The sequence below is a fragment of the Bufo bufo genome, chromosome 6, assembly GCF_905171765.1.
Source record: "Bufo bufo chromosome 6, aBufBuf1.1, whole genome shotgun sequence".
Lineage (NCBI taxonomy): Eukaryota > Metazoa > Chordata > Amphibia > Anura > Bufonidae > Bufo > Bufo bufo.
In genome coordinates, this window is record NC_053394.1 from 88675952 (window position 1) to 88695636 (window position 19685).

Consider the following 19685-nt stretch of genomic DNA (forward strand, 5'->3'; position numbering starts at 1 on the left):
AGCTAGCGGTCCTGCTGCTGGGTTGTTGCCCTCCTATGGCCTCCTCCACATCTCCTGATGTACTGGCCTGTCTCCTGGTATCGCCTCCATGCTCTGGACACTACGCTGACAGACACAGCCTTCTTGCCACAGCTCGCATTGATGTGCCATCCTGGATAAGCTGCACTACCTAAGCCACTTGTGCTACCACTAGAGTGAAAGCACCGCCAGCATTCAAAAGTGACCAAAACATCAGCCAGGAAGCATAGGAACAAAGAAGTGGTCTGTGGTCACCACCTGCAGAACCACTCCTTTATTGGGGGTGTCTTGCTAATTGCCTATAATTTCCACCTGTTGTCTATCCCATTTGCACAACAGCATGTGAAATTGATTGTCACTCAGTGTTGCTTCCTAAGTGGACAGTTTGATTTCACAGAAGTGTGATTGACTTGGAGTTACATTGTGTTGTTTAAGTGTTCCCTTTATTTTTTTGAGCAGTGTACATATTTTTTGTGGAAATCTTTGCCATTGACCCCCCTCTGGTATGTCACTGTCCATGTTGTGGGACGATTTGTGCACTTTTTGTAAGTATTTGGTGGCTGCAAAAATGACCTGAAGGTTTCCATTAAAGTGAATGGGCCTGCCACGAACTTCCGGTTTGCCAACATTTGATCGCGTTCGCACGATCGCAAATTGTACGAGCCGATGTTCGTCCATCACTATTGATTGTACCAGTTTACAATGAAACATTCTACTCATGCAGTAACTTAATGAGATGAAATGCACTTTCATGTGTGTTTTCTCTTTTTCAAGAGGGGACAAAACAGGATACAAATAGGATCCAGAGATTTGATGGAAATTAGAAAGTAGAATTTAGATCAATAATGCAGTACAGTGAAACATTTTCAAAGACACCAGGATTTAAGAACATAAGGTCAGCTAAAAGAGAGGTTAGCAGGATCAAGGAAAGCGTGAACAAGATGCAGTTAATTCAAAGCATATAATTTTTTTTTTTAAAACAAGAATAAAAATCAAAATTAAAAAGATCAAAAGACTAAACAATAATTTGACTGTAAATAAAATAGATGTCATGAATTAAAAATGTTTTCTTTCTAAATTGTGGACTTAAAAAAGAAAAATGTCTACCAATAATTTAATAGGGTATTTCCATCTGAGACAATGGGGTCATATCGCTAGGATATGCCCCATTGTCTGATAGGTGTGGGTCCTACCTCTGGGACATGCACCTACATAGAGAACAAAGGGGTTAGGGTGTTTTCTGGAGCGATCTTCCCACAGAAGTGAATAGGAGCACTGCGCTTGCTTGGCCACTGCTCCCATACATTTCTATGGGGCCACAGGAAATAGCCGAGCTAGCGCTTGCCTATTTTTGACAGCCCCATAGAAATGAATGAAGGGTGGCTGTGCATGTGCAGAGTGCCCTCAACAACTTTCAAGAATCCGTTCTCAATGTAGGTGCAGGTCCCGGATGTGAGGCACACACCGATCAGACAATCGGAGCATATCCTAGTGATATGCCCCCCATTGTCTGAAATAGGAACAACATTTAAGGATTTTTTAAATATTTTTTAATACAGTTTTTATTAACTAGTTGTGGTCCACCCATAGACTTCAAATATCCAGATGATCTATACAGTATATTATTCTGCAACTTTGTTTCTAAACATCATACTGCATATTGAGCTGGGAACCTGTTGCCAGAGAAAGTTGGGCTTCCTATAGAGAATGTAGAGATGTTTTATTACTGTTCCTGCCTTTCTCATTGCCACTTCCTGCTCAGGCCCCGGCAATAATGTGATAGTTTGGTGCTGGACAACTTATGAGATTCAGATCAGCTCTGCAATGAGGTTCTAAAGGCCTGTAATTGGAGTTAATATGTCAGCCCCAGTTAAAGAAGAAATCAGCAATAAAGAAAATATGTAATGTTAATATTATCCCAAAGGTCTTGCATGACTTTATTGGGGCAACAAGGTGTAAAATAAAATAGCTAAAAAAATGAATAAATGAATACAAAAAAGACAAAACAAAATAAAAAATAAAATAAAAAATAATTTCCCCACTAGCCTACATCTCAGCTTCTAGCCTTACCCGTAGCAACCGTGAACTATATGTCCCTTACTTCAAAAAAACTGTAGCAGAAAAAGGATACAATTCAAAAAATGCATTTTAATACTAAAATAAACATAAAAGAAAATCCCATGCATCACCGGAAAATTTTTAATAAAATAAACAAACTATTATCGCCTTCAAAGCCACATGCACAATACTATAAAAATGTGTCTAGTTATAAAAGGTTGGAGAGAATGGGGTGCTCTTCAAATGGTTACTATTTGCTGTAAAAAATCTGTTGCTATTTCTGCACAATAGTGGTAAAGCTAATAAAGCTGACCATATGTTTTATCAAAGATGGACAACATGATAAATTTCAATCATTTTGACCAAATATTGATTTACAGGGGTACAAATTTGAATATGTTACCCTTTTTATGATGATAAGTTATTTCAATTTCTCATTTAAATATTCTTTCTATTTTAGGGGCTATTCACATCATGTTTTTGTCCTGTGCTTAATATACACAATGGAAAAAAAAAGAATGCAAAAGCCTAGTTCACTGCAATTTTCCATCCTGCAGAGTCCAGCAAAAAAGTTTATGTTACATTAATAGAACCCTAGGGTGATTAATGCCACTGTATGGCATCCGTCTGAGGCATTCATTTAAATTATATGTCATTTATATACATTAAACATGGGACAAAAACGCAATGTGAACACCTTAATTCCTCAATTTTATTAGTCAACAGAAATCTGAGACACGCTATTGATCACAGAGGTACTGTGAATGGATGTTTACAGTACAGATATCAGAGCTCGAACCATGAAATAATTCTAGAGAATTTTTATCAAATTCAAAGACAAGGAAACGTGAAACCGTGTTATTTACTGCAACAGAAATATTTAAGAACTATACTGTTAATTTTTTGCTAATTTTAAACAAATGAACCATAACAAACATGTTTTGTACTCCTAAAGGAGACCTGGTAGGTCTTCTATGTTTTTCTTATGAGGGCTCTGTAGAATAGAGGAGGAGATGCTGAGCCCAATAAGAACTAGCCTTCTATTATTTGGTTCTGTATTTCCATGTCATAAGTTGTGTAAATGCAGACAGGAACCTAAGAAAGCCTGTGAGTCCTGCTCCACCACCCAAAGCCACACGTCCACATATCTGTCAATCAGTACATATCTCCAAGCTGAGTATATCCCATTGAGCTATCAGATAGGGAAGCATGGGAAACAATATATATACCGTATAACTTGAAGTACAGATATAGAAAGTCAAATGGCAGCGCTCACCTGCGTATCGAGTCGGAGGCACCCGATACAGCAAGGAAAGAGCCAACATAAACTGCATAAATAGTAGAAAGGTCCATCTGCAGATAAAATTATATCCTTTATTTCATGCGATAAAATCCATACAAAACAAGACAGGTACAGAATTGACGCGTTTCGGATCTTACATTAACCATTCATATCATCGATATCGAGAGTAAGGATCGTTAAAGGGGTTCTGCACTTTGTTTAAACTGATGATCTATCCAGCAGCGCCACAGCCTTCTCACTGTTTACCGCTGGCCCAGGTACGTCACGACTAGTATCCACTTGCCTGGGCGGGACTAAGCTTTATTCAAGTGAACAGAGCTTAGCCCCGCCCAGGCCAGTGATACTAGTCGTGACGCCACTGGGCCGGCGGTAAACAGTGAGAAGGCCGCGGCGCTGCTGGAGCGCCGCTGCCTTCTTAAACAGCTGATCGGGGGGGGTCCCGCATGTTGGACCCCGCCGATCAGATGCTGATGATCTATCCAGAGGATAAATCATCAGTTTAAACAAGGTGCAGAACCACTTTAATGTAAGATCAGAAACGCGTCGATTCTGCACCTGTCTTGTCTTGGATGGATATTACTGCATCAAATAAAGGATATTGTTTTATCGGAAGCTCAACCTTTCTACTTTTATGCAGTACAACTTGAAGTACATAATTTTTTCAAATGTGAATGTGAACTTCATTGATTATTTTTGGAATCCACTAGAAATGATGAATACTATAGGCTACATAGTTCTTGTATACTAAGTAGGGATGTCCCGATACCATTTTTTTAAGACTGAGTACGAGTACCGATACTTTTTTTTAAGTACTCACCGATACCAATTACCGATACTAATTTTAACAATAAAATACACACACATGTATTTTCTGACCACTGACCAACCAAAAGGCCCAAAAACAGAACTATAACATTCCAAGGAGACATTATACTGTATGGGGGCCACAAAGAGACGTTATACTGTATGGGGGCAGCCACATGGAGACGTTATACTGTATGGGGGCAGCCACAAGGAGACGTTATACTGTATGGGGGGCAGCCACAAGGAGACGTTACACTGTATGGGGGCAGCCACAAGGAGACGTTATACTGTATGGGGCAGCCCCAAGGAGACGTTACACTGTATGGGGCAGCCACAAGGAGACGTTATACTGTATGGGGGCAGCTACAAGGAGACGTTATACTATATGGGGCAGCCACAAGGAGATGTTATACTGTATGGGGCAGCCACAAGGGGACGTTATACTGTATGGGGCAACCACAAGGAGACATTACACTGTATGGGGGCCACAAGGAGATGTTATACTGTATGGGGCAGCCACAAGGAGAGGTTATACTGTATGGGGGGCAGCCACAAGGAGACGTTATACTGTATGGCGGTGTCACGGAACCATGAACCAGACGTACAACAAGAGATAAGTGAAAATAAGAAGGCTTTATTGAAAATAAAGCTGTAAAGCAAAAGTCCAAACGGATGGCGGAACCGAAGCAGAGTCTTTGCGAAGCCAGAGGTCAGGAACCAGAAGGGTAGTCAGACGAAGCCAGGATCAGGAACCAGCAGGGTAGTCGGACGAAACCAGGATCAGGAACCAGAAGCAGCAGCAGTCTAGAAGCATGTGAACACAGGAGGACCAAGCAAGGAACTGAAGCCACAGACCTCCTGTCACGGCTGAGGATGGGGGAAATCCTCAGCCGTGTGGAGCCCGGTGATGTTACGGCTGCTTGGCCATGTAGACAGGATTAGGGAGCAGGTCACCTCCTAAGGCATCCCTAACCTGACCCTAGCTCCTAGTTACATGGGCCAACCTTGATGGTAGGAGGGCCCATGCTCCGGAACCTAAAAGTCCCTGCTAGCCCTCAAGATGACCCTCACCTAGGAGCTGAGTAAGACAAGCCCACTCCTCCTAGACACGGAGGAGCAGGAGTCTCAACGGCCAAGCTGCAGGAAAAGGGGAGACATAAACAGCTCTATGGATATGGCAGGTGAACTAGAGTTCCACCTACCTGCCACAGCCTTGCTGACTGGATCCCTGTGTTAGCAGGGTGCAGATCATAAACGCATCCCCACACAGGGACCCAGATCCATAGCTGCACAAAGGGAGACATATAAAACATCACACGGACATCACACATAACTGGAAATAACTTAAGCACAATATGGTTATGACATTAAGGTTTATGACCACAGGGGTGGCTCTTACTGGCAGATAATAAATACATGAGGCTGCTCTCAGCTAAGCATGGCTGAAGCAACCTGAAGGCCTGCAAAAGCAGTGAGGCTTTATAGGCCAAGAAGCCACACCCCACAGTCGGACACACCCAGTGATCACACACACTAGGAAGGGGATTAACCCTTCCAACACCAGGGAAGGGAAAACACCACTTAAAGGGAACGTGCACACAATAACATAAAACACAGTGCACACATCCACACATCACACACAAAACCGCATGCGCAGCGTAGCGAGCTGCATGGCACAGCTCAGCCTGCTACGCTGCCACATACATACTGTTGCCAGCGGCAACCACAGGTGAGGCCAATACCACAGCCCTCACCTGTGATTGAACACCAACGAAAACCGCTGACAACCGCATGCGGTTCAGGAGTCACGGTCATAGCCATGGCCGTGACACCTCCTATATATATGAGCTAGGCATCCAGCTCCTCCCAGTGGGAAGGAGGAGCCGCAGGGTGGGAGGCTACAAGAAACCCAGAAACCAAGATGGCCGCCAGCACATGTCAAACGAAGGAGAACAGCAAGAAGGTAAGACCATGACAGTACCTCCCCCTCAAGGGCCCCTCCTCCGCGGAGTAAAGAACGGTTTCAGAGGGAAGCGTGCGTGGAAGGCTCGGAGCAAGGCAGGAGCATGGACATCTGCGGAGGGAACCCAGGAACGCTCCTCTGGACCATAACCACGCCAATGGACCAAAAACTGCACCCGACCGCGGACCAGGGGTGAGTCCAGGATATTGCTCACCTCATACTCCTCACGATTGCCCACTTGGACCGGACGAGGCCGAGGAACCGAGGAAGTGAAACGATTACACACCAGTGGCTTCAACAGGGAGACATGAAACACGTTGGAGATCCGCATGCCAGGAGGAAGCGCAAGGGCATAGGCTACCGGGTTTACCCTGCGAAGCACTCGGAAGGGACCAACAAAGCGAGGCGCCAGCTTGGGAGTGGGCACTCGAAGGTTGAGGTTGCGGGTGGACAACCATACACGGTCTCCGACCTGGTAGGAAGGAGCAGGCGCTCGTCTGCGATCAGCCTGGAGTTTCTGGCGCTGCGCAGAGACCTCAAGGGACTTCTGGATCAGTACCCAAGAAGCACGTAGGACGGAAAGGTGATCCTCCACAGCCGGAATATCCTGGGGAGAGAATACCTCCGGTAACACGGCAGGTTGGAACCCATAATTGGCCATGAAGGGAGACGTCCCAGAGGAAGAGTTCACCGCCGTGTTCCTGGCAAACTCAGCCCAAGGCAGGAGGTCAACCCAATTGTCTTGGTGATCGGAGACATAGCAACGAAGGAATTGCTCCAAGGCCTGATTGGATCGTTCTGCGGCCCCATTGGACTGAGGGTGGTAGGCCGAGGAGAAGGAGAGATAAATCCCCAACTGGGAGCAAAAGGCGCGCCAGAACCTGGACACAAACTGACTCCCCCGATCCGACACAATCTCCTTGGGCAAACCGTGCAACCGGAAGACCTCCCTGGCAAAAATCGTGGCCAACTCTTGTGCAGAAGGTAACTTCTTGAGAGGAACACAGTGGCACATTTTGGAAAACCGATCCACAATCATGAGAATGACCGTATGGCCTCGGGATGCAGGGAGGTCCACAATGAAATCCATCCCCAGGTGTGACCATGGGCGTTCCCCGGTGGCTATGGGTTGCAGAAGGCCCAACGGAAGGTGCCGAGGGGACTTACTCTGGGCACAAACGGAGCATGCCGCTACATATGCGGCGATGTCGGAACGTAGGGAAGGCCACCAGAACAGACGTGAAACAGCCCAGGACAGCTGATTCTTTCCAGGATGCCCCGCGGTCTTGGAGTTATGGTAGGTTCGCAACAACCGAGTGCGCAACTCCTCAGGCACAAAACATCTGCCGTTGGGTCTCCCAGAGGGAGCACCAGATTGAGCCGCCAAAATCTGCTCACCCAGGGGAGAGGTCAGGCTGGTGCGAATGGCGGCCAAGATCTGATTCGGAGGTATGACCGAAGTCGGAATCGACTCCTCCCTGGACAGCTCGGAGTACTGCCGTGATAAGGCATCCGCCCTGATGTTCTTGGAACCGGGTAGGTAGGAGACCACGTAATTAAAACGTGACAAGAACAGAGCCCATCTGGCCTGACGTGGTGTCAATCTCTTGGCCTCAGAAAGGTAGGTCAGATTCTTGTGGTCCGTCAGGATGAGAACCGGAACCACCGAACCCTCGAGCAAGTGCCTCCATTCTTTAAGGGCCTGCACGATGGCCAATAACTCCCTGTCACCAATCTGATAGTTGCACTCCGCGGAAGACAGTTTCCGGGAGTAAAACCCACAAGGAAGCAGAGGACCCTCTGGTGTTCTACGCTGAGACAGAAGGGCGCCTACTCCCGTCTCAGACGCGTCCACCTCGAGGACAAAGGGCAACCCAGGGTTGGGATGCGACAGAATCGGAGCCGACACAAAGGCGGACTTTAGAGCCTCAAAAGCTCGGATGGCCTCGAGCGGCCAGACCTGGGAATTACTGCCCTTCCTGGTCAGATCCGTGAGAGGCTTGGCTAGCATGGAAAAGTCCCTGATGAACTTCCGATAATAATTGGCGAAGCCCAAAAAGCGCTGCAGGGAACGAAGACCACTGGGCTGGGGCCACTGTAAGACAGCCGAAACCTTCTCAGGATCCATGGAGAACCCCTCAGCGGAAATGATGTAACCTAAGAAGGTTACCTGGGATCGGTGAAATTCGCATTTCTCAAGCTTACCGAACAGCTTGTTCTCTCGTAACCGTTGCAACACTCGTCTGACATCCAGAATGTGGGCCTCCATGGATTCAGAATATACCAAGATGTCATCCAAATAGACCACCACACACTGCTGCAACAGGTCACGGAAAACATCGTTGATGAATTCCTGAAAGACTGCGGGCGCATTGCACAACCCAAAGGGCATAACCAAGGATTCATAATGACCGGTCCTGGTGTTAAACGCGGTCTTCCACTCATCGCCCGCCTTGATCCTTACCAGGTTATATGCCGCCCTCAGGTCGAGTTTGGTAAAGACCGTGGCCCCTTTAAGGCGATCGAACAGCTCGGAAATCAAGGGTATCGGGTAAGCGTTCTTGATCGTGATGCGATTGAGACCCCTGTAATCGATGCAAGGCCTCAACTCACCGCCCTTCTTTTTCACAAAGAAAAATCCAGCCCCTGCCGGGGACGAGGATTTGCGAATGTGTCCGCGTGAAAGCGCCTCCCTCACGTACTCCTCCATGGCCTCATTCTCCGCTACCGACAGTGGATAGACTTTGCCACGAGGAGGAACGGCACCAGATTGTAACTCTATGGCACAATCGTATGGGCGGTGCGGAGGTAGGGCAACCGCGCGCACCTTATCGAATACATCCCGGTACTCCTCGTATTCAGGAGGCAACAGAGAGTCCGAGGAAGTACACAGCAACTTGACAGACCCATGGATGCAACTAGCCCCACACTGCGGTGACCACGAGAGGATCTCGGCCGATCTCCAATCGAAAGTCGGATTATGCTTCCGGAGCCAGGGGTACCCCAAGACCACCGAGTAGTGTGGAGACGAAATAACCTGGAGGCAGACCGACTCTCTGTGAACGGCACCAATGGCTATCCCCACTGGAAGGGTCTCATGAGTCACGTGTGGCGGCAGAAGGGGTCTGCCGTCTATCGCCTCAAGAGCCAGTGGGGAACCTCGAGCCTGCAGAGGAATGGAATTGGCGGCAGCGAACACACTATCAATGAACAAACCACCAGCACCAGAGTCCACCAACGCCTGGGTCGTCACCGAGCCCCCGACCCAGGAGAGGACAACAGTGATCAGTGGTTTGTCAACACGGGAAACCGGGGACGAGGAGACTCCACCCAAGATCTGCCCCCGACAGGATCTCAGGTGCGAGCGTTTCCCGGACGGTTCGGACATGCCAACCGAAAATGCCCACCGAGACCACAGTACATGCATCGGCCCTCGCGTCTCCGGAGTACCCTCTCCCCCTCGGACAGGCGAGCAAACCCCAGCTGCATGGGTTCACCCCCAGACAAGTCATCCCCAGGAGGCGTGGGAGGAGAGGGAGGCACGGGTGGGACAGCAAACGTAGGCGCCAATCTGTTAGAAAACCTCCGGAGGCTCTCCTTAAAGGAAGGTCTCTCCCTGAGTCTGGTGTCAATCAAAATCAGGAAAGAAATAAGAGACTCGAGCTCCACTGGTAGGTCCTTAGCTGCAACCTCATCCTTCAAGGCATCCGAGAGACCATGAGAGAAAGCAGCGACCAGAGCCTCATTATTCCAGCCCACCTCTGCTGCCAGGGTACGAAACTCAATGGCGTATTCAGCTACGGATCGTGAACCCTGTCTGATGGACATAAGGAGCTTCGCAGCAGAGGCAGCACGAGCCGGCACATCGAATACCTTCCGAAGAGAAGCAACAAAACCGGAAAACTCGGCAACCACCGGATTGTTGTTCTCCCATAAAGGGCTGGCCCAGGCCAAGGCCTTGTCCGAGAGCAGCGAGATCAAGAAGCCCACCTTTGATCTCTCAGTAGGAAAGGCATGTGGCAGCAACTCGAAATAAATGCCCACCTGGTTAAGGAAACCACGGCACTGAGTTGGCTCTCCCCCAAAGCGCTGTGGAAGAGGGGCAGAACCGGTCATACCCCGAAACACCGCAGGTGCAACAACAGGTGTCGGGGTAGACTCTGGCGCAACAACCGGAGCGGCAGTAGGAGCGGGCCCAGGAGCGACAACCGACCCATCGGCAACGGGAGCGAAATGAGCCGTGCGTTCAAGCAGGGTTTGCAACGCCACAGCGAACCGACCCAACAGGTGATCCTGCTGATCAAGTCTGGCAACCAGCGTGGGTAGCGAGGATGGCCCTGTACCGTCAGAATTCATGGCTTGGTCCTAATGTCACGGAACCATGAACCAGACGTACAACAAGAGATAAGTGAAAATAAGAAGGCTTTATTGAAAATAAAGCTGTAAAGCAAAAGTCCAAACGGATGGCGGAACCGAAGCAGAGTCTTTGCGAAGCCAGAGGTCAGGAACCAGAAGGGTAGTCAGACGAAGCCAGGATCAGGAACCAGCAGGGTAGTCAGACGAAGCCAGGATCAGGAACCAGCAGGGTAGTCGGACGAAACCAGGATCAGGAACCAGAAGCAGCAGCAGTCTAGAAGCATGTGAACACAGGAGGACCAAGCAAGGAACTGAAGCCACAGACCTCCTATATATATGAGCTAGGCATCCAGCTCCTCCCAGTGGGAAGGAGGAGCCGCAGGGTGGGAGGCTACAAGAAACCCAGAAACCAAGATGGCCACCAGCACATGTCAAACGAAGGAGAACAGCAAGAAGGTAAGACCATGACAGGGGGCAGCCACAAGGAGACGTTATACTGTATGGGGGCAGCCACAAGGAGACGTTATACTGTATGGGGGCGGCCACAAGGAGACGTTATACTGTATGGGGGCAGCCACAAGGAGACGTTATACTGTATGGGGCAGCCCCAAGGAGACGTTACACTGTATGGGGCAGCCACAAGGAGACGTTATACTGTATGGGGGCAGCTACAAGGAGACGTTATACTATATGGGGCAGCCACAAGGAGATGTTATACTGTATGGGGCAGCCACAAGGGGACGTTATACTGTATGGGGCAACCACAAGGAGACATTACACTGTATGGGGGCCACAAGGAGATGTTATACTGTATGGGGCAGCCACAAGGAGAGGTTATACTGTATGGGGGGCAGCCACAAGGAGACGTTATACTGTATGGGGGTGTCACGGAACCATGAACCAGACGTACAACAAGAGATAAGTGAAAATAAGAAGGCTTTATTGAAAATAAAGCTGTAAAGCAAAAGTCCAAACGGATGGCGGAACCGAAGCAGAGTCTTTGCGAAGCCAGAGGTCAGGAACCAGAAGGGTAGTCAGACGAAGCCAGGATCAGGAACCAGCAGGGTAGTCGGACGAAACCAGGATCAGGAACCAGAAGCAGCAGCAGTCTAGAAGCATGTGAACACAGGAGGACCAAGCAAGGAACTGAAGCCACAGACCTCCTATATATATGAGCTAGGCATCCAGCTCCTCCCAGTGGGAAGGAGGAGCCGCAGGGTGGGAGGCTACAAGAAACCCAGAAACCAAGATGGCCACCAGCACATGTCAAACGAAGGAGAACAGCAAGAAGGTAAGACCATGACAGGGGGCAGCCACAAGGAGACGTTATACTGTATGGGGGCAGCCACAAGGAGACGTTATACTGTATGGGGGCGGCCACAAGGAGACGTTATACTGTATGGGGGCAGCTACAAGGAGACGTTATACTGTATGGGGCAGCCACAAGGAGATGTTATACTGTATGGGGGGCAGCCACAAGGAGACGTTATACTGTATGGGGGCGGCCACAAGGAGATGTTATGCTGTATGGGGCAGCCACAAGGGGACGTTATACTGTATGGGGCAGCCACAAGGAGACGTTAAACTGTATGGGGGGCAGCCACAAGGAGACGTTATACTGTATGGGGGGCAGCCACAAGGAGACGTTATACTGTATGGGGCAGCCACAAGGAGACGTTATACTGTATGGGGGCAGCCACAAGGAGACATTATACTGTATGGGGGCAGCCACAAGGAGACGTTATACTGTATGGGGGCAGCCACAAGGAGATGTTATACTGTATGGGGCAGCCACAAGGAGATGTTATACTGTATGGGGCAGCCACAAGGAGATGTTATACTGTATGGGGCAGCCACAAGGAGACGTTATACTGTATGGGGGCAGCCACAAGGAGACGTTACACTGTATGGGGGCGGCCACAAGGAGACGTTACACTGTATGGGGTCAGCCACAAGGAGACGTTACACTGTATGGGGCAGCCACAAGGAGACGTTACACTGTATGGGGGCAGCCACAAGGAGATGTTATACTGTATGGGGGCCACAAGGAGACGTTACACTGTATGGGGGCAGCCACAAGGAGAAGTTATACTGTATGGGGGCAGCCATAAGGAGACGTTACACTGTATGGGGCCAGCCACAAGGAGACGTTATACTGTATGGGGGCAGCCACAAGGAGACGTTATACTGTATGGGGGCCACAAGGAGACGTTACACTGTATGGGGGCAGCCACAAGGAGACGTTATACTGTATGGGGGCGGCCACAAGGAGATGTTATACTGTATGGGGCGGCCACAAGGAGACGCTACTGTAAGGAGTCAGGAAAACAATTTTTGAAGCCCCTCCTCAGTATAATAGTCTTGTGGCCATCATACAGTAATGTATATTTCTTCTTGCCCTAATGCCTGCTTTTAGAGATCAATGTGCAGCTTGCAGGCAGGAAGGGAAGGACCAGGGCCATAGAAGACAGACACTATCACCTTTGGAGGGACTCGCTCCTGGCAAACACAGCTCTGCTGCAGTGAATGCAGTGGAGCAGACTGATGTAATTACAATGTATAGTTATTGCAGGGACTCAGAGAATCGTCTGAGAGTTTATTAGTTAAAAGAATCTAATGAGTCAGAGACTGTGTCACCGAGTCCCTGCCAGACTTCCTGCTCTGCTACATGCACCCTGTACACACACAGCTCCACTACATGCTATGCTAATAATGCCCCCCCCCCTTCCCCCGGACGGACTTACAGGGAGCCACAGAGCAGGAAGTCTGGCAGGGACTCGATGACACGGTCTGTGACTCATTAGATTCTTTTAACTAATAAACTGTCAGACGATTCTCTGAGTCCCTGCACTATGCTCCCTGTGCTGTGAGTCTCTGATTGGTTGGAGGGCGGGGCGGGGCGGAGCTAGCTTCCACTGTCGGCTCCTATTACACAGTGCCTGCTGCTGCCTCTGAAGCTGTTAGCTGTGCGAGGTGCAGGGGCCGCGGACGGACACAGACACATAGAAGCGGCGCACAGGTATCGGCAGTGGTATCGGGGACATTTGCACGAGTACATGTACTCGTGCAAATGCCCGGTATCGGTCCCGATACCGATACTGGTATCGGTATCGGGACATCCCTAATACTAAGTGTATATTTTAAAATGCTCATTAAATAATGTGTTATAAGTACTTACTGGAGGACTCAGTTCTGGTATGCTTGCTCTGTAGGTTATTGGCCAACAGTCTCGGGTATTTGTTACCATATTACAAGGAAGGAACCTTGGACCGAGGTCATCACCATCAAGGACTTCAACTATCAGGGTAGCTGTACTTGTTCTTCTTTCATTGGGATTGAGGGGACGATCCTGAGATTGAATCAAAACAGATTATATATTTAGTAAACCAATATTTACTTTGTCAATTAAAAGGTTAATTAAAAGGTTAAAAAGAAAACTGTGAATTATTCAAAAACATTAGGCAAGCCCATTGGTGCAAAGAACATAGTGGCACAGTATTTTATTTGAACCTGTCTGCTGCTCTGATGGAGCAATAAGCAATTTTTTAAATGTCAGAAGCATATAGATTTTGATAGGAAAAAAACGGTATAATTCTGAATATAACTAGGAGAGTATGAAGGTCTAGTAAGACACAACAGACTTATTGTACAGAGCTAATTTAGTAATATGCATGAGTTCTAGAGCTCTTTTTCTGACACGATTTTAAGTAGAGATGAGCAAATTCATTCTTTAGAATCACAATTCAACCAACATTTTTGAAAAATTTAGATTTGTCAGAATCAGAATTTCTTGGAAAAATGCAGAATTTTGATTCTGTGAGACAGGATATTTTATAAAAAATATTGATATGGTGCTATGAAACAGGGATCTTCATCTTTTTGTAATTTTCCATTTCATTATCTGTGCTTAAAAAAAGTAACAGTAAGGCCTCTTTCACACGGGCGTCGCGTGTGAGGGCCGGATAGGATGCAGGTGCATCGCAGGAAAATGCACAATTTTTCAAGTGCGTTTTGCACGAGCGTGAGAAAAATCGGCATGTTTTATACCCAGACCCGAACCCGGACTTCTTCACAGAAGTTCGGGTTTGGGTTAGGTGTTGTGTAGATTTTATTATTTTCCCTTATAACATGGTTATAAGGGAAAATAATAGCATTCTTAATACAGAATGCTTACTAAAATAGGGATGGAGGGGTTAAAAAAATTTTTTAACTCACCTCATACACTTATTCATGCAGGCCGTCTTGTCTTCTTTCTTCTTCTTTGATGACCTGGGAGGAAAAGGACTTTTGGTGACGTCACTGCGCTCATCACATGGTCCATCACCATGCTAATGGACCATGTGATGGATCATGTGATGGACCATGTGATGAGCGCAGTGACGTCACCAAAGGTCCTTTTCCTCCCAGGTCATCAAAGAAGAAGAAAGAAGATGAGCCGGGCAGCGCGAACAAGTGGATGAGGTGAGTTTAATTATTTTGCGTTTTCTTTTAACCCCTCCATCCCTATTTTACTAAGCATTCTGTATTAAGAATGCTATTATTTTCCCTTATAACCATGTTATAAGGGAAAATATTAAAGATCGGGTCCCCATCCCAATCGTCACCTAGCAGCCATGTGTGAAAATCGCACCGCATCCGCACTTGCTTGCGGATGCTTGAGATTTTCACGCAGCCCCATTCACTTCTATAGGGCCTGCGTTGCGTTAAAAAACGCACAATATAGAGCATGCTGAGATTTCTATGAAACGCACAAGTGATGAGAGAAAATCACCGCTCATGTGCACAGCCCCAAAGAAATTAATGGGTCCGGATTCAGTGCGGGTGCAATGCGTTCACCTCACGCATTGCACCCGCGCAGAAAACTCGCCCGTGTGAAAGAGGCCTAAAAGTAATAATCTTAAAATCCTGCCATTTTTATACTAGGCAAACCATATCTGAATTCTATATATTTAACAAAGACACAGAAGAAGACAGGCACAAAGAACGTCATTGACACTTCTAACAGTTTACACCTACCATAAGAAATATTTTTCAACAGAAACTTTTATTTTTTTGTAATCCACTCATTCAAATGTTTTGGTACCATAACTCACCATAGGACTTCACTCAACTATAAAATTGACATGGGAAATCAAAACTTTTGTGAGCTGTTTCTTAACATATAGTACAGTACATAATTGATTTAAAACTTCTGAAAACTTTATTACTTAAAATCCGAAACCCCAAATGTCATGGTTCATAGCATCTTTGAGGGTAATTTTACACTAGTGTTTTTGCTGCATCCGGCAGGGTCCAGCAAAAACGCTTCCGTTACTGATAATACAACAATCTGCATCCGTTATGGATGGATCCGGTTGTATTATCTTTAACATTGCCAAGACGGATCCGTCATTAACTCCATTGAAAGTCAATGGGGGATGGATCCGTTTTCTATTGTGGCAGAGAAAACTGATCCATCCCCATTGACTTGCATTGGGGTAATGCCGTATCCGTTTTGCATCCGCATCCCAGAACGGAAAGCAAAGTACAACATGTTGCGGTTTGCTCGCCGGTCTGAGAACACAACTAAACGGAACTGAATGCATTTTGGAGCATTTTGTTCTGTTCAGTTTTGTCCCCATTAACAATAAATGGGGACAAAATTGAAGCGTTTTTTCCGGTATAAAGCCCCTATGATGGAACTCAATACTGGAAAACTTAAACGCTAGTGTGAAAGTACCCTAAGTCACTGTTTCTATCTCTGAAAAATTAAATCTATAATTGAAACTCAAATTCAATACATTTCCCTATAAGCAAATACATCTGAATGACATGTTTTTGTTTTTTTACTAAATACTTTCATCCCACTAAACGACTGCCTAGAGAGTATTGATTTACACAAGAAACATATATTTGTCTAATCCTTTATGAAAATCCTTATACCCACAAAAGCCAATTTGCAGGTCAATTAAAAACTCAACTTTCTTCTTCATTAACAAACCATTCTGCATTCCGTTATATAAAAAGCAACATAGTCAGCTTTTCTTTTAAGCCATCAACACCATAGGTTGGTACTACAGATATGTTCACCTTCATATTTTCTGTAGGAGTCCAATGTCCCACAATACATATTCAGTAGATAGTACAACACTGCAGCATATACACTGCGTGCAGAATTATTAGGCAAATGAGTATTTTGACCACATCATCCTCTTTATGCATGTTGTCTTACTCCAAGCTGTATAGGCTCGAAAGCCTACTACCAATTAAGCATATTAGGTGATGTGCATCTCTGTAATGACAAGGGGTGTGGTCTAATGACATCAACACCCTATATTAGGTGTGCATAATTATTAGGCAACTTCCTTTCCTTTGGCAAAATGGGTCAAAAGAAGGACTTGACAGGCTCAGAAAAGTCAAAAATAGTGAGATATCTTGCAGAGGGATGCAGCACTCTTAAAATTGCAAAGCTTCTGAAGCGTGATCATCGAACAATCAAGCGTTTCATTCAAAATAGTCAACAGGGTCGCAAGAAGCGTGTGGAAAAACCAAGGCGCAAAATAACTGCCCATAAACTGAGAAAAGTCAAGCGTGCAGCTGCCAAGATGCCACTTGCCACCAGTTTGGCCATATTTCAGAGCTGCAACATCACTGGAGTGCCCAAAAGCACAAGGTGTGCAATACTCAGAGACATGGCCAAGGTAAGAAAGGCTGAAAGACGACCACCACTGAACAAGACACACAAGCTGAAACGTCAAGACTGGGCCAAGAAATATCTCAAGACTGATTTTTCTAAGGTTTTATGGACTGATGAAATGAGAGTGAGTCTTGATGGGCCAGATGGATGGGCCCGTGGCTGGATTGGTAAAGGGCAGAGAGCTCCAGTCCGACTCCAGCAAGGTGGAGGTGGAGTACTGGTTTGGGCTGGTATCATCAAAGATGAGCTTGTGGGGCCTTTTTGGGTTGAGGATGGGGTCAAGCTCAACTCCCAGTCCTACTGCCAGTTTCTGGAAGACACCTTCTTCAAGCAGTGGTACCGGAAGAAGTCTGCATCCTTCAAGAAAAACATGATTTTCATGCAGGACAATGCTCCATCACACGCGTCCAAGTACTCCACAGCGTGGCTGGCAAGAAAGGGTATAAAAGAAGAAAATCTAATGACATAGCCTCCTTGTTCACCTGATCTGAACCCCATTGAGAACCTGTGGTCCATCATCAAATGTGAGATTTACAAGGAGGGAAAACAGTACACCTCTCTGAACAGTGTCTGGGAGGCTGTGGTTGCTGCTGCACGCAATGTTGATGGTGAACAGATCAAAACACTGACAGAATCCATGGATGGCAGGCTTTTGAGTGTCCTTGCAAAGAAAGGTGGCTATATTGGTCACTGATTTGTTTTTGTTTTGTTTTTGAATGTCAGAAATGTATATTTGTGAATGTTGAGATGTTATATTGGTTTCACTGGTAAAAATAAATAATTGAAATGGGTATATATTTGTTTTTTGTTAAGTTGCCTAATAATTATGCACATTAATAGTCACCTGCACACACAGATATCCCCCTAAAATAGCTAAAACTAAAAACAAACTAAAAACTACTTCCAAAAATATTCAGCTTTGATATTAATGAGTTTTTTGGGTTCATTGAGAACATGGTTGTTGTTCAATAATAAAATTAATCCTCAAAAATACAACTTGCCTAATAATTCTGCACTCCCTGTAAATTATATGCAAAGTCATAGACAGCAGCTGTTGACTACCCACCACATGCCAACTATACAGTATTTCACCAGCACTTCTGGTAAGAAAGGGATACATGTGAGCTCTTAACAAGCTCTGCCTCTAATGTCACCAGATTTAAGAACATTAGAAAGAACATTGACTTATAGCAGGCATCCTCAAACTGCGGCCCTCCAGCTGTTGCAAAACTACAACTCCCAGCATGCCCGAACAGCCTACAGGTATCAGCCTACAGCAGGGCATTGTGGGAGTTTTAGTTTTACAACAGCTGGAGGGCTGCAGTTTGAGGATGCCTGACTTATAGGATAGCTGCCTTAAATAGACCTTAAAGTTCTGAATAATATGTGTAACCGTAGTAGCATCAAGCTGTTTGGAGATGGTCTTATAGCCTTTACCTTTACCAAAATGTTTGTCTATAATTTTCTTTTTAATCTGCTCTCTTTAGCTTTCATTGGTCATGTTTAGTGTGGTACACACCATGAAACCAAAAAGCACAGTGACTACTTTTCAAGCTTTAAATAGGCAGACTGACTAATTACAATTTGAAATACGCCTGTGATACTAATTACAGGACACACCAAAGTTTAACATGTCCCTATAGTCAAATTATTTTCAACTATTCTGGGGGTACCATCATTTTTGTCTAGGCCAGTTTCAATAGCTTTTTTTTATATTATTATTAAAAAGCAATGTCTGATTTTTATTAGCTAACTTTCAGTATCTTTTTGTTTTTTTATTATTACTTTTTGAGCTATTTCAGTGACCATTTGGGGATTTTTCTTTCTTTAATAGAACTGTACAAACAATTCTGTCCACGTGTGTATACCGTATATATACTTTATATATAAGCTACTATTTCCTAGCGGTGTTTTATTTTGCCATCTGTCAATTATGTTACCCCCTGATGTACACCCTTCTCTTCCATAGGTTTTGAGTCCCCATTGATATTTTTAATTTTGTCTGCAAGGCACTAGGCTGAGAACTGTGACGTTTCTATGGTAATTTAATGCTTTTCACTGGCTCCCTGTTATAAAATAAGGAAAAGCCATGTTTGTGATGAATATCTTTTACAGTCATAACAACAATGTCCTACAGAAAGGAAATACTTATCTCTAAGAGATAAAACATCAAGCATCAACATATGAGAAATATTCCCATTTCATGCTTTAGATCTGTCTGTTGTACAATAAAAATCATTCAAAAACACTTGCACAAGCAAAATTCATCATAGCATATGGCAAAATAAAGGAGACAAAATTACAGGCTTCCAAATATTATATTATATACCTCAAAATGGATAACAGGGAGGCAGAGTAACCCAGTTGTATGGGTATTGATTCCTTTGATAAGACCATTAAAAGAACAATAGTGGGTTGACACAATTTTTTCTTGACTGGAATCTTTCACGCATTAAGAAGCCTTAAAAAAGTCACTCACAATAATTCTTAAGAAATTGAAAAGAAAG

General features: G+C 45.7%; 1 protein-coding gene across 1 annotated transcript in view; it reads right to left on the bottom strand.

The window, feature by feature from the left end:
- PCDH15 (protocadherin related 15) overlaps positions 1-19685 on the bottom strand; it is a 1608479-nt gene that overhangs the window by 1227954 nt on the left and 360840 nt on the right. Inside the window, exon 7 of the mRNA XM_040438316.1 lies at positions 13681-13851. Within this exon, the coding sequence (XP_040294250.1) occupies positions 13681-13851 (171 nt within the window). The remainder of the gene's footprint in view (positions 1-13680; positions 13852-19685) is intronic.